Genomic DNA, 16,193 nt, shown 5'->3' on the forward strand with positions numbered 1-16,193 from the left:
ACGTTTGTACAAGTCGGCTTAAACATACCAGCGGTGTAAGACTATGTTGGCCATTGTTTCCTATTCTAAAGGATGTCCGATTTGATCGTGTTTTTTTAAATACCTTGCATTTTGTAAATAATGTAGTATTTAGTTGGAAAGACGGATTAGCTCAATAATCTTCTAATTTTAAACTTCATTCTTGATGATACCTCCAACATGTGTTTATCTCCAAACACAACGGCTGCTTGGCAACGACTCCCGTTTGTCCTTCTACAGTTATAGTGACCTTAGGTGTTATTTGCATCTTCTTTTAATTGACAAACACTGTTTCTTTGGTGGAGTATTGAAATATTATTTTTCAAAAGGCAATGCAAGATCTCAAGTTAAATATTTTCCAGCGAATCCTCTGTTCACGCGCTGGCACAGAGCTTGACAAAGACTGGGAGAAGGGACATAACTCAAAGACTAGTTAGACGAGTCCTTCATGTAAAATGCGTCAAAGTAATAGCGCTTTGAATGTTTCTATAGACATTCGCCCAGCCAGAGCTTACCGGAAGTATTCAAGCTACCACATGCGCTGGAACATAAACTACAAATTTGAGAATGTTCAAGCAGAATAGTATCGTGCCAAATAACACGAAGAACAGTTTATGCCTTGGTGAATAAACATTGTTCTGTTTTGTTCACCCTGAAAAAACTTCCCTTCTTGTGAAAACGTGGGATTATCGCCTCCAAATACTTGACAACGATCATTTTTGGATAGTTACCAAATTCGGCAGTAGTGAAATGATAACCTCAGTTTTTCCTGCCTCAGAATTGATGTTGTCAGATGATATGTTAGTCTCTTCAGGTTATTTATTCTTATCCCAGTCATCCGATTGTTCACTTCATGTTTAACCCAGTTCTAGAACACCTGGAGGACAGTAGGGCTGAGACGATATGTAAGAGTGAATATTATCCTACCCTATTTTATATACCGGGGATGAAATTCTCTAGTGTCAGGATGATTCTCCCTAGTGAATTTGAACCCATACCAGTGTGTTTAATCTTATCCTATACTATACTTTAGTGTAAAACTTCCCCTGGTATAATATTTAGGTAGGATACATTGCTTACAGATACACCAACAGTGCGATTCGAGACGTATCACATACCTGGCTCCCGATCCGATATGTATCACGATACCTTGCTCCCGATCCAAGACATATCTTGAAACTTGCATGTGCTTTTGTCTGTGGTCTCTGAGCCGATTGTTTCATAGACAGGATGGCCAAATACCTGGCACACTGACGATTTACAGATGACAGTGGTAAGCATGGCACAATGGATGACAATCCTACTTATTTTCCCTTCTTATTAGGGTTTAGTGTAACAATTATTACGCCAAACACTGAAGGTAAGAATCAATACGTATTACTTAGTGTACGACTGATTGATTCTTGTATCGAGAAAATCGCGATCCACTGATGCATCGGTGTGTTGTTCCACCACTAGGGGTCAGGCTAAACTTACAAGCATGATGACTTCCACATGGGATTAGTGCCAGTGTTAATATATCTTGGACATTTTTTTTCCTGTAAACATGTTTCATGGGAATAATTCCTCTGGAGAAAAATCATTTGAAGGATGTTGAACGAAGATATTTTCATGTTGAAAATGGTTAAATGAACACAAGCTGAAGGCCAGAGGATTTGATGAAAGATTTACAGCATATGCAAACCAGAATCACCAAGATCATGATGATGTGAATTTTGACATGAACAGCAGATGTAATGAAATTATCAATTTGATAAGGTGTGACAAAAAATTAGCCTTATTGATATTATTCCCTCATAAATTTTGTATCATGTTATAGATTATTTCTTTAAATTTGCTTTTCAGATTCCTGAATGTTAAAACAATGGTTGTTTTTTCACACTATCAGGGAAACATTATGCGGTCACTATATGTATTCTACAAAGAGTCGTATATGTGTGACACGACCCTCCAAGCCAAGGATGGTGAGGTGAAAGTTCACAGTTTAGTTCTAGCAGCTTGCAGTGAGATTTTTAAAGCTCAAATTACAAAGAAAAGTAATGCAAGGACATTGTGGCTTTCTGATCTGACGTTAAGAGAAGTGGAGATGGTCGTGAAAGTTATTTACACTGGTGAACTACAACCACAAGATACCAATACATATAACTTGAAAATATTAAAAGACTGGAAAGTAATCAGTGAGGAAGATACGAAACAGGTTGATCACTTGAAAAACAGTACAATTCCTCAATCTGATCAGGTTAACAATCATATGTGTGAAAACATTCAAACAAAATCAGCATCTTCAGTGTACCCACTTGTGTTGCATGATGGGACTTCAGAGCTTGTTGTGTGTGTGAGGGATACTGCTACAGAGGAGTATGTACTCATAGACTCTCAAACTGGTAAAGACAGTCCAGCTACAGCCTACGAAGATGAGGCAACTTCAGATGTAAAACCTGAAAGATCTAATCTGTCTTTACAAGTGACCAGGACAAGTCAGACAGCAAATGAAGTTCAAGAATCGTCCACTTTACGCCGGTCAATTGACACAGAAAATGTGACTGTCAGTATTCTGAGTATACCGAGTGTGAATGTTACAGAGATGATTAATGAAGATAACAGTGAATATAATTTACATGGGATTAATATTCAGCAGAAAAATAACATGAAATTTGAAAAAGCAAAACAGTTCAATACATCTGAAGAGGATAATGAACAAAAATCAGTTGGTGAAGACAATGTTAAGATGGAAAACACTAATATGTACATGAAGTTGACAAATGATGGAGGGATGGATTGTCATGATGTTGATATTGTACAGGAGGCATACAAGACAGCCATGGACATGGATCCAACAGACACTGATGGAGCTACATCAGTAGACAGTCACGAAGGGGAACATATGTCTGGTGTTACAGTCAGTACCCCTGTTGTGGCGGACACCATTAGGAACATCACAAGCAACACTGACAGTCATGAAGATAAGTCTTTGCAACAGGGGCACAGAAATGTCACTGACGATGATCCCAGGGTTGATATTGACAGATGTGAGGAGGGGAAAGATAGGAAAATAGAGGTTGAAGGCGTCGTCCATGTATTGAGATCGAAAAGAGGAAAAAGGATGCCGACAATTTGGAAGAGTGTTGGCAAAGACAATGATGAATCCCCAGATTCGGAGGACAAGAGGGGAAAAAGATCTCGAAAAAGTAAACACAAAGCTAAGAAGGGAAAGGTGAAGTCTTCAAGTTCTTCCAGTGTTCAAAGAGTTGAGTGTAGCCATGACAAGGTTGTTGGACAGTGTGAGGTTGTGGAGAAGGGTCGACACACCTGGTACGGATGCCCCGAGTGTGGCCACCAGTTCAAGAGTTTGAAGCTTGTCGCTGGTCACAGATACTCCAAACACAGTGTAGCCTTCGACCCCAGCCAGTTCCAGGTGCTCAAGTGTCAGGTGAGTGAGTGAGGGGTGTGGCGGACACAGTGTAGCCTTCGACCCCAGTCAGTTCCAGGTGCTCAAGTGTCAGGTGAGTGAGTGTGGAGTGTGACGGACACAGTGTAGCCTTCGACCCCAGCCAGTTCCAGGTGCTCAAGTGTCAGGTGAGTGAGTGTGGGGAGTGACGGACACAGTGTAGCCCCAGCTAGTTCCAGGTGCTCAAGTGTCAGGTGAGTGAGTGTGGGGAGTGACGGACACAGTGTAGCCTTCGACCCCAGCCAGTTCCAGGTGCTCAAGTGTCAGGTGAGTGAGTGTGGGGTGTGACGGACACAGTGTAGCCTTCGACCCAAGTCAGTTCCAGGTGCTCAAGTGTCAGGTGAGTGAGTGTGGGGTGTGACGGACACAGTGTAGCCTTCGACCCAGCCAGTTCCAGGTGCTCAAGTGTCAGGTGAGTGAGTGTGGGGTGTGGCGGACACAGTGTAGCCTTCGACCCCAGCCAGTTCCAGGTGCTCAAGTGTCAGGTGAGTGAGTGTGGGGTGTGACGGACACAGTGTAGCCTTCGACCCAGCCAGTTCCAGGTGCTCAAGTGTCAGGTGAGTGAGTGTGGGGTGTGACGGACACAGTGTAGCCTTCGACCCAGCCAGTTCCAGGTGCTCAAGTGTCAGGTGAGTGAGTGTGGGGTGTGACGGACACAGTGTAGCCTTCGACCCAGCCAGTTCCAGGTGCTCAAGTGTCAGGTGAGTGAGTGTGGGGTGTGACGGACACAGTGTAGCCTTCGACCCAGCCAGTTCCAGGTGCTCAAGTGTCAGGTGAGTGAGTGTGGGGTGTGACGGACACAGTGTAGCCTTCGACCCAGCCAGTTCCAGGTGCTCAAGTGTCAGGTGAGTGAGTGTGGGGTGTGACGGACACAGTGTAGCCTTCGACCCAGCCAGTTCCAGGTGCTCAAGTGTCAGGTGAGTGAGTGTGGGGAGTGACGGACACAGTGTAGCCTTCGACCCAGCCAGTTCCAGGTGCTCAAGTGTCAGGTGAGTGAGTGTGGGGAGTGACGGACACAGTGTAGCCTTCGACCCCAGTCAGTTCCAGGTGCTCAAGTGTCAGGTGAGTGAGTGTGGGGAGTGACGGACACAGTGTAGCCTTCGACCCCAGTCAGTTCCAGGTGCTCAAGTGTCAGGTGAGTGAGTGTGGGGAGTGACGGACACAGTGTAGCCTTCGACCCCAGTCAGTTCCAGGTGCTCAAGTGTCAGGTGAGTGAGTGTGGGGAGTGACGGACACAGTGTAGCCTTCGACCCCAGTCAGTTCCAGGTGCTCAAGTGTCAGGTGAGTGAGTGTGGGGAGTGACGGACACAGTGTAGCCTTCGACCCCAGTCAGTTCCAGGTGCTCAAGTGTCAGGTGAGTGAGTGTGGGGAGTGACGGACACAGTGTAGCCTTCGACCCCAGTCAGTTCCAGGTGCTCAAGTGTCAGGTGAGTGAATTTGGGGAGTGACGGACACAGTGTAGCCTTCGACCCCAGTCAGTTCCAGGTGCTCAAGTGTCAGGTGAGTGAGTGTGGGGAGTGACGGACACAGTGTAGCCTTCGACCCCAGTCAGTTCCAGGTGCTCAAGTGTCAGGTGAGTGAGTGTGGGGAGTGACGGACACAGTGTAGCCCCAGCCAGTTCCAGGTGCTTAAGTGTCAGGTGAGTGAGTGTGGAGTGTGACGGACACAGTGTAGCCCAAGTCAGTTCCAGGTGCTTAAGTGTCAGGTGAGTGAGTGTGGAGTGTGACGGACACAGTGTAGCCTTCAACCCCAGCCAGTTCCAGGTGCTCAAGTGTCAGGTGAGTGAGTGTGGGGTGTGACGGACACAGTGTAGCCTTCAACCCCAGCCAGTTCCAGGTGCTCAAGTGTCAGGTGAGTGAGTGTGGGGTGTGACGGACACAGTGTAGCCTTCAACCCCAGCCAGTTCCATGCTCAAGTGTCAGGTGACAACTGCATGCTGGTCAGACTGCTTGATTGTTTGCTAATGTGTTTAATGTCCTCTTGAGAACCATCTACAGATTACAGGAATGATGCCAGGTCACCAACAGCATGCTGTGGTCATAAAGCCTGGTTTCTGTGATTCTTCGTAAGCCTTGGCATGGTGCTAGCATAGAGACAAGAATGTTGGGTCTGAGAACTGGGGTGCTGTTTATCAGAAAGGCTCAAGGAAACACAAATGAATTTTGATTTTCATGGAAAGCATTCAGGACTTTGTACAGACTAGCATAAAAAACGAGGTACCTCCAAAAATGCATTGATATTTCAATGCAAAACTTTTATGAAGTATTTTCATGAATTGACGTTTCTTTTGCAGTTGAGTATAGTTTACAAGAAAGAAATGACCCTTCATCCACTGTATCATCTGCATAATGATTATGTGAAGGGATGCAAATTTCCACTCGCCTGATAGTCTGTGTCGGTTGGTCAAATACTTTTGATTATCCAAACGGCTAGTAGAATTCCGGTTTTATAGGGAGTGCCATTGTATTAGCATGTCCTTGCTGATAATTGTTACTTCGCTACACTAGTGTGTGTTATTTTGATCATGTGACTTTCCTCAAATACTCAACTTTTCTTTTGTCTAAGTCTAAATGACCATTGCCAAAGTCCCCTCTCCTTTTAACACCCCCCCCCCCCGTTTTGAAAAGTACGGGGGATTAGCAATCAGCATGTCTGTTCATCAGTTCGTTTTCCGTTTCAGGAGCAGAACACCTAAACCTTCAATGTTTCTCTGAAACTTGCTATACAGATCAGTCTAGTGGTGAACTCATGCCTTTTGATGATTTCGGATTTTTTATAATAAATATATATTTTTTCATGATGACAAGGTGGACTTATATATCATGTATATTGAAAACGTGGGTAGTGATTGTTTCCAGAGCAGAGCTCCAAAACTGTTGAATATTTCCAGATGAAACTTGCTATACAGATCAGTCTAGTGGTGAACTGGTGCCTTTGATGATGTGAGATGTTGAAAAATACCTAACCTGCTAACAGCATTATGTTTTCTTCACTGAATTGAAGTTATCCTATGGCAATGAACCAAAAGTGGGGTATTAGTAGCTAAATTCCTTTTCCGAGTTGCACCAGAACAGGGGTATATGTCATCTCCAGATGACTCTTGTTAATATGTTTATAGATAAATTGTATTATTTCTTGTCTGAGGTACTCAAAAATATGGTATTCCTATGCCATAACTGCAGAATATTATAATAAATAATCTACATTATGAAAAAGGGAAGTTTAGCTGGCTGGGTTCCACAAAATATTGTCAGCATTAGAAAAAAATTGAGAAATGTATTGTGTCATAATTGTTTTGTAGGCTACCGGTATATGCTAGTCAATATCACTATCTCTGTCAATTGTCACACAACTGTAACATGTCTAATAATATATGGAGTAACCATGGTAATGTTATTTGCCAGGCCTGCGACTATGAGACACTGGAGGTGCACCGTCTCGAGTCTCATCGTGTGACGTCTCACTCCAACACACGTCCCTATGTGTGTGAGTGGTGTGGCAAGGACTTCAAGCTGCTCGGCTCTCTGACACTACACACAAACACACATACACGGGCACGCAGGTTCCAGTGTCCACTCTGTGACAAGGTGTTCTCTCAGCACGGCGCCAGGAAGGTGAGTTGGCATGGCACTGGACAATGCAAGTGGTTGGCACTTAGGTTACCTTGTCTTAGTATGCTTTATCCTGCTGAAACATCAGGTCTAGTTCTACGATTTTTCACGTAGTGCCCATGCAGCATTGTCAATACTTCGTGGGTCTGTATACGCCACATCCCTGGCCCATGAATACATACAGATGATACACAATGTTGTCACTGCTTGTCAGCCCTGAATCCAGTGATGGGGAAATTTAAACCAGTGTGTTCACTGACCAATGACCACCCAAATTACATCACACCATCTCCCCAAGGCAAGGAAGTTAACTGACTACAAAAGTCCAGTTTCCACCCTTGCCAAACTACGCTGAAATTTTGTGGCTCGATTGTAGCACCACCAGTGGCTATTACGAGTTATGTCCCTTTTATAGCCTCCTACTGACCAATCAGACTCCTATATCACTTGCATTTGCTTCAAACAGAATGGCCCAGTCTAAGCTATCTGATCGATAATCAAGATCTATATTGGAATAAAACTAGTCAAATCATTTGAGCATCTTGATTAAAAACATGACGCCCAGTTGATGGTACACATGCTTTGCAAATCCTGCAGTCGACTGAAATCTGCACGTTGAAATCCATGTTTATGGAACAGATTTCTACTTTGTTATGCGATTTGGATTGGACTGCATAGACTTGTTAGTCCAGTCAAAATGTAACTCTGGAATTCCAGCTAAGTTTGGCGAGGGTGGAAACTGGAATTTTATAATCAGTTAATTCCCTTGCCTCAGCAAGATGGCATCACACTAACATAAACCTAAACCTAAATATTTCCCCTGCAACATGTGCCATTGCCTTTCCAGAGGCATGTGGAGGAGAAGCACAAGAAGTCTCATCCCCACCTGTGTGATGTGTGTCCTTTCTCCACCCTGGACAGAGTGACCCTAGTCCAGCACAAGTACACCAAACATTCCACGCCCCTGCCTTCGGGATACACTATGTAAGTTGCACCCCTACCTTGAGGGTACATCATCTAAGTTGCATCCCTACCTTGAGGGTACACCGTGTAAGTTGAACCCCTACCTTGAGGGTACACTATGTAAGTTGAACCCCTACCTTGAGGGTACACTATGTAAGTTGCACCCCTACCTTGAGGGTATACCATCTAAGTTGCACCCCTATCTTCAGGGTACACTATGTAAGTTGCACCCCTACCTTGAGGGTACACTATGTAAGTTGAACCCCTACCTTGAGGGTACACCGTGTAAGTTGCATCCCTACCTTGAGGGTACACCATGTAAGTTGAACCCCTACCTTGAGGGTACACCGTGTAAGTTGAACCCCTACCTTGAGGGTACACTATGTAAGTTGAACCCCTACCTTGAGGGTACACTATGTAAGTTGCACCCCTACCTTGAGGGTATACCATCTAAGTTGCACCCCTATCTTCAGGGTACACTATGTAAGTTGCACCCCTACCTTGAGGGTACATCATCTAAGTTGCATCCCTACCTTGAGGGTACACCATGTAAGTTGCACCCCTACCTTGAGGGTATACCATCTAAGTTGCACCCCTATCTTCAGGGTACACCGTGTAAGTTGAACCCCTACCTTGAGGGTACACTATGTAAGTTGCATCCCTACCTTGAGGGTACACCATCTAAGTTGCACCCCTATCTTCAGGGTACACTATGTAAGTTGCACCCCTACCTTGAGGGTACACTATGTAAGTTGCACCCCTACCTTCGCGACTTCAAACCTACCAACCATGATCGGTTTAAGAATTATTATTAATAGTAGTAGTTGTTTGTTTGGCCCTGCAGATACCGATGTCCTGAAGCTGACTGCAAGTTTGAGACCTTCAGGAGACAGGTGTACACCGGTCATGTCAATACTCACAAAGGTAGGTACACCGGCCATGTCATACTCACAAAGGTAGGTACACTGGCCATGTCATACTCACAAAGGTAGGTACACCGGTCATGTCAATACTCACAAAGGTAGGTACACTGGCCATGTCACTACTCACAAAGGTAGGTACACCGGTCATGTCAATACTCACAAAGGTAGGTACACCGGTCATGTCAATACTCACAAAGGTAGGTACACCGGTCATGTCACTACTCACAAAGGTAGGTACACCGGTCATGTCAATACTCACAAAGGTAGGTACACGGGCCATGTCAATACTCACAAAGGTAGGTACACCGGCCATGTCAATACTCACAAAGGTAGGTACACCGGTCATGTCAATACTCACAAAGGTAGGTACACCGGCCATGTCAATACTCACAAAGGTAGGTACACCGGCCATGTCAATACTCACAAAGGTAGGTACACTGGCCATGTCAATACTCACAAAGGTAGGTACACCGGCCATGTCAATACTCACAAAGGTAGGTACACCGGCCATGTCAATACTCACAAAGGTAGGTACACCAGACTCATATCTATCCACTGAACACTCACGGTTTTATGAAGCCAAACTTTGTGTTTTTCTGAAATTTCATATGCAGTACATACGCCCACTAAAACTTTATGTATTTCACTGTTTTTAACCTTTGAACAATTCTTTTATTTGATCAATATCAGTCATTTCAGCAGAAATGTGTTATCTGTTTGAATGTTAATAGCTGCAGGAGCCAGGTTATATTCTGATTATGCAAGTTTGTGGTTTGGTCCAATGTTAATATTTAACACAGTAGTGTCGGGGCAGAGGGTACAGTCCATTGACTGTTCAGGGTTTGATTCGATGCTTATGGATGTTGGCAGTGATACAACCAAAGATAGCCTAACAAGTCAACTGTACATGTTATGCAACGTCTGTTTCCAGGCATCCAGCAGTACATGTGTGAAGTCTGTCACAAGAAGTTCAGCACTGCTGGCAATCTACGCAGTCACAGGATTGTACATAAAGGTTTGGCAGACCACGGATACGTGGCAATTTCCTCCAGGTCTTTGACTCTGATAGTACCTCTCAGTGTGAGATCTGACAATCACTCACAGGACATGTCAGGTGAACGTATTTATCAGCCGATCAACTTTAAGGCTTGTAAGCTTGTACAAAAACTTTGACAACTACATCCAGTTGCTGCATCCAATTTGGAATTAGAATTAGCGGTATATTCTTGCAAGTACAAATTATGTTCAACTGCATAACATGACTAATAAAATGATACGTGACTTTCATCTTCTGTTAAAAAACAGGTTTTACACAAGACTTCAGGATAATGTAATTCACATTTATGTAACAAACATTATACTACTCAATTGAAGTTAAAGGAAGCTTGATTCTTTCATATTACTGTAGTTAGTCTGTCTTGGCACTTCTTTTGTGTAGGACATATGCATGTACATATTTCCAAATGGAAATAGTGAAGGAAGCTCTGTATGTGTTGTTGTTTTACATGATAATCCCTGATGTTTCTGAGTGCCATGGCATCTTACACCCAAAAGGGTGTAATAATAAAGGAATATTTGTGTTCTGTGTGGGTTTTGTTTATAGATCAAAATTTAAGAATTGAGGTGGTAAAAAATGAAACCTAATCCTTTTAGAAGCAGACATCTGATTAGCTCAGACCATGCATCCTTCATGTAGACCGGAAGGTCAAAGGTTGATGAGGGTTCACCTGAAGCGACCTCCTCGGGTCGTTTTATCAGATCTCCACAGAGAGATTGCATATGGGAGTTGGCTACCTGATGTTAATGACATTGGTCTACAGCAGGGATCATGAGATGTGTATTTATCAGAGTTTGTGACTTAGTATTACAATTCAGATTGTCTGATTGTAGTGTAGTGAGTGAGCGTTGGTGAGTGGAGGAGGGAAAGAAATGATTAGGATATTGCCTAAGTGGGAATGGGGCCAAGTCACTTGGTGCACGTCAAGGGTTTGTTTATGAACATGTGTTTCAGTTAAGTCATGAATGCTGTCCCTGAATGTAATTATGATGAGATGACTGATGTACCTGTGTCTTGGTTTCAGAGAAGTCCTTGCAATGTCCCTACTCCAGCTGTGATTTCTCAACAAGATTGAAAAACAGGCTGGCTCAGCATGTGAAGCTGATGCATACACACAGGGTAGGTGTCCCCACACACGGTAGGTGTCCCGAGGCACAGGGAAGGTGTCTCCAGACACAGGGAAGGTGTCCCCACACAGGGTAGGTGTCCCCACACAGGGTAGGTGTCCCCACACAGGGTAGGTGTCCCCAGACACAGGGAAGGTGTCCCCACACAGGGTAGGTGTCCCCAGACACAGGGAAGGTGTCCCCACACAGGGTAGGTGTCCCAAGACACAGGCAAGGTGTCCCCACACAGGGTAGGTGTCCCCGCACAGGGTAGGTGTCCCCAGACACAGGGAAGGTGTCCCCACACAGGGTAGGTGTCCCCAGACACAGGGAAGGTGTCCCCACACAGGGTAGGTGTCCCAAGACACAGGGTAGGTGTCTCACACGCAGGATATATGTCCTCTAACACAGGGTAGATGTCTCACACACAGGGTAGGTGTCTCACACACAGGATAGGTGTCCCCAGACACAGGGAAGGTGTCCCAACAGGGTAGAGGACATACAGGGTAGATGTCTAACACACAGGGTAGTTTTCTCACACACAGGGTAGGTGTCCTCACACACAGGGTGATGTCTTCACACACAGTAGGTGTCTCACACACAGGGACGGTGTCTTCAGGGTAGATGTCTCACACACAGTGTAGGTGTCTCACACACAGGGTAGGTGACTTGCACAGGGTAGGTGTCCTGACACACAGGTAGGTGTCTCACACACAGGGTACATGTCTCACACACAGGGTAGATGTCTCACACACAGGGTAGGTGTCTTGACACACAGGTAGGTGTCTCACACACAGGGTAGGTGTCTCACACCCAAGGTAGGTGTCTCACACACAGGGTAGGTGTCTCACACACAAGGTAGGTGTCTCACACACAGGGTAGGTGTCTCACACACAAGGTAGATGTCTCACACACAAGGTAGGTGTCTCACACACAGGGTAGGTGCCCCTTCACACTGGTTGGGTGTCTTGACACACAGAGTAGGTGTCTCACACACAGGGTAGATGTCTCACACACAAGGTAGGTGTCTCACACACAGGGTAGGTGTCTTGACACACTGGTTGGGTGTCTTGACACACAGAGTAGCTGTCTCACACACAGGGTAGGTGACTCACACACAGGGTAGATGTCCTCACACACAGGGTAGGTGTCCCTTCACACAGAGTAGGTGTCTCACACACATGGTAGGTGACTCACACACAGGGTAGATGTCTCACACTCAGGGTAGATGTCTCACACACAAGGTAGGTGTCCCACACACAGGGTAGGTTACTCACATGCAGGGTAGGTTACTCACATGCAGGGTAGGTGACTCACACACAGGGTAGGTGTCTCACACACAGGGTAGGTGACTCACACACAGGGTAGTTGTCTCACACACAGGGTAGATGTCCTCACATACAGGGTAGATGACTCACACACAGGGTAGGTGACTCGGGCACAGGGTAGGTGTCCTCACACACAGTGTAGATGTCTCACACTCAGGGTAGGTGGCTCACACACAGGGTAGATGTCCTCACATACAGGGTAGATGACTCACACGCAGGGTAGGTGACTCACACACAGGGTAGGTGTCTCACACACAGGGTAGATGTCTCACACTCAGGGTAGGTGTCTCACACACAGGGTAGATGTCCTCACATACAGGGTAGATGACTCACATGCAGGGTAGGTGACTCACACACAGGGTAGGTGACTCACATACAGGGTAGATGACTCACACGCAGGGTAGGTGACTCACACACAGGGTAGGTGTCCTCACACACAGGGTAGATGTCTCACACACAGGGTAGGTGACTCAGGCACAGGGTAGGTGTCCTCACACACAGTGTAGATGTCTAACACTCAGGGTAGGTGTCTCACACACAGGGTAGATGTCCTCACATACAGGGTAGATGACTCACACGCAGGGTAGGTGACTCACACACAGGGTAGGTGTCTCACACACAGGGTAGATGTCTCACACTCAGGGTAGGTGTCTCACACACAGGGTAGATGTCCTCACATACAGGGTAGATGACTCACATGCAGGGTAGGTGACTCACACACAGGGTAGGTGACTCACATACAGGGTAGATGACTCACACACAGGGTAGGTGACTCACACACAGGGTAGGTGTCCTCACACACAGGGTAGGTGACTCACACACAGGGTAGGTGTCCCCAAACACAGGGTAGATGTTCTGACACACAGGGTAGGTGTCTCACACACAGGGTAGGTGTCCTGACACACAGGGTAGGTGTCTTCACACACAGGTTAGATGTCCTTGCAAGAGCTAGGGTTAGTGTTGAGGTGAGGTTTTGTTATCTTGTGTTGTTGTGGAACATCTAATTTTGTTTGTCGTCTTTTAATCATCAATTTATCGTCAGATTTAGGATAAGCTGGATGAACAATGCATGCATTTTGAACTGTCAATAAATTGTACTCAGTAGAGATCTGAATGGTTTTGTTCCACTGTCACTCTGCCTTTGTCATGTGTCTGTAGGACTCAAAGCCTCACGTGTGTCAACACTGCCCATACAAGACAGCAATCAAAGGGAATCTTCTCAAACATCAGAGGAATGTCCACAGACCAAGACACAATTCTTCATTGGCACATACAAAGGGGAACAACTCTGACCACAAGGGAGAGAACTCTGTAGCACGACAGTCTTTTTTGTCTACCACTGTGTTGAAGCCCCTGCTGTATTCTGCAGGACCAATTCAGCTGTTGGATGTAACAAGACACACACTCTCTGACGGGGAAATCATAGTGAATGAGATATCACCACAAACAGCATTTGATGGGGCGACCCAGGTGGTTCTGGATATACAACCTTGACAGCCATCAATATATCTTACTTTCATCTGGTGTCTGGTTAACATAAATGTCACACGATATGTTAGATCTGGAAGCCTTTTGGTACTCACTGATGATAACCTTTGACAGAAAAACATGTTTCAATCAGATCTTGTTTTGACTTACTATTTACCAGCTGTTGTATACCACTTGTTTATGTTTGTAAAAAACAGGGAAACAATACATAATGTGACATTTGTTTTGTTGTGTTGTTCAAGTCTTCTAGGGGAGTGGGGTAAAGCCCATGTCTGGTGTCCCCTCGTGATATTGCTGGAATATTGCTAAAAGGGGCAGAAAACCATACTCACTTACCGGCAAGTCTTCAATGCATTTGTATTTCTAAGCAGTACAGTGTTTGTCAATAGGAAAGAGATTCTATCACAGTATCAAGGCTTTCTAATCATACCCTATCATAAGTTTATGACATGACATGACAATATTATTCTAACGGTGTATTTATTTCTCACAAACAATTTCAGCCAAATAACTGAAACTGCCTATGAATGTATACTGTTCCTTTGTCATCACTCATCCAGGAGTGATTCGTTCCCACATTGTATTGTACCCACATCTCGTCCTGCACGTGCAACTGCCTGCCTTGTTTCGACACAGGTGTAGTTGGTTGTGTTTACGCTTTGGCGCCTCATCAGCGTTCAATTATTGATGTCAAAGAAAGACCTCCAATGCATGTATTTCGTGAAAATAATGGACGCTTTGTGCTCTTGTGGATAATTTTTCTTGAATTTTGTTGGCCTATTGGTGGGATTTAATTGATGTTGCACAGAACGATCTTAGTTCAGAGACTATTGTTAATAAAATTGATAAACATAGACATACAATAGTCTTAACATTAAGATCCTTTTGTGTAATTGAGTCCTGTTATTTCGGCTAAAACTTCAATTTGTCCTTACTGGACAAATGTCAAAATACAGTCAGCTGGAGTGAGTGAGCAAAGTTGGGTTTAATACTTCCTTGAATGATATTAGTAGCGAGTCTTTAATTTTTATTATTTTCCAATGTTTTGGAATTCAAAACTCACAATCATTGCATCCTGGCACACCTGAGTTGACACAACTCTGCACAGTGACACAACTCTGCATGGTGACACAACTCTACACGGTGACACAACTCTGCACGGAGACACAACTCTGCACGGTGACACAACTCTGCATGGTGACACAACTCTGCACGGTGACACAACTCTGCATGGTGACACAACTCTGCACGGTGACACAACTCTGCACAGTGACAGAAATCTGCGCAGTGATAGAACTCTGCACAGTGACACAACTCTGCACGGTGACACAACTCTACACAGGGACACAACTCTGCACGGTGACACAACTCTGCACAGTGACACAACTCTGCACGGTGACACAACTCTACACAGTGACACAACTCTGCACGGTGACACAACTCTACACAGTGACACAACTCTGCACGGTGACACAACTCTACACAGTGACACAACTCTGCACGGTGACACAACTCTGCACAGTGATACAACTCTGCACAGGGACACAACTCTGCATGGTGACACAACTCTGCACAGTGACACAACTCTGCACAGGGACACAACTCTGCATGGTGACACAACTCTGCACAGTGACACAACTCAGCACGGTGACACAACTCAGCATGGTCACACAACTGCACGGTCACACAACTCTGCATGGTGACACAACTCTGCACAGTGACACAACTCTGCACGGTGACACAACTCAGCACGGTGACACAACTCTGCACAGGGACACAACTCTGCACGGTGACACAACTCTGCACAGTGACACAACTCAGCACGGTGACACAACTGCACGGTGACACAACTCTGCATGGTGACACAACTCTGCATGGTGACACAACTCTGCATGGTGACACAACTCAGCACGGTGACTCAACTCAGCACGGTGACACAACTCAGCACAGTGACACAACTCTGCACAGTGACACAACTCTGCATGGTGACACAACTCAGCACGGTGACACAACTCAGCACGGTGACACAACTCAGCATAGTGACAGAATGAGCAAATGCTTTAACCACAAGGCTTTATGGGTTCAGAGGTGGGAACAAGCATGTGTAGTGTCAGCTTCATGGGTTCAGAGGTGGGAACAAGCATGTGTAGTGTCAGCTTTATAGGTTCAGAGGTGGGAACAAGCATGTGTAGTGTCAGCTTCATGGGTTCAGAGGTGGGAACAAGCATGTGTAGTGTCAGCTTCATGGGTT

The 16,193-nt window shown here is 45.3% G+C and overlaps 1 protein-coding gene across 3 annotated transcripts; it reads left to right on the forward strand.

The window, feature by feature from the left end:
• Window positions 1-507: 507 nt before the first annotated feature.
• On the forward strand, window positions 508-14,711 carry LOC124110431 (zinc finger protein 62 homolog). 3 transcript variants are annotated; one of them, XM_048396130.1, is made up of 9 exons: window positions 514-640; window positions 1,101-1,291; window positions 1,864-3,448; window positions 6,871-7,080; window positions 7,925-8,061; window positions 8,885-8,964; window positions 9,895-9,978; window positions 11,045-11,139; window positions 13,613-14,711. In XM_048396130.1, exons 3-9 carry the CDS (start codon window positions 1,883-1,885, stop codon window positions 13,946-13,948), a joined length of 2,508 nt encoding a protein of 835 aa, XP_048252087.1. In that variant the 5' UTR covers window positions 514-640; window positions 1,101-1,291; window positions 1,864-1,882; the 3' UTR covers window positions 13,949-14,711. The 3 variants fall into 3 exon arrangements, with proteins under 3 accessions (XP_048252089.1, XP_048252088.1, XP_048252087.1); XM_048396132.1 differs by having other exon boundaries at window positions 508-1,291; window positions 8,865-8,964; window positions 13,613-13,749; XM_048396131.1 differs by lacking the exon at window positions 1,101-1,291 and having other exon boundaries at window positions 511-640.
• Window positions 14,712-16,193: the final 1,482 nt, after the last annotated feature.

This window comes from Haliotis rufescens, unplaced genomic scaffold (genome assembly GCF_023055435.1).
Source record: "Haliotis rufescens isolate VD_foot unplaced genomic scaffold, xgHalRufe1.0.p SCAF_15, whole genome shotgun sequence".
NCBI classification, from domain to species: domain Eukaryota; kingdom Metazoa; phylum Mollusca; class Gastropoda; order Lepetellida; family Haliotidae; genus Haliotis; species Haliotis rufescens.

Excerpts from the sequence above, each read along its gene's own strand:
- LOC124110431 (XM_048396131.1), top strand. The coding sequence starts at position 1,883 with ATGGTTGTTTTTTCACACTATCAGGGAAACATTATGCGGTCACTATAT. Across the intron at positions 8,062-8,884 it reads CTGCCTTCGGGATACACTAT|ATACCGATGTCCTGAAGCTG; the intron begins GTAAGTTGCACC and ends TTGGCCCTGCAG. Across the intron at positions 11,140-13,612 it reads AGCTGATGCATACACACAGG|GACTCAAAGCCTCACGTGTG; the intron begins GTAGGTGTCCCC and ends ATGTGTCTGTAG.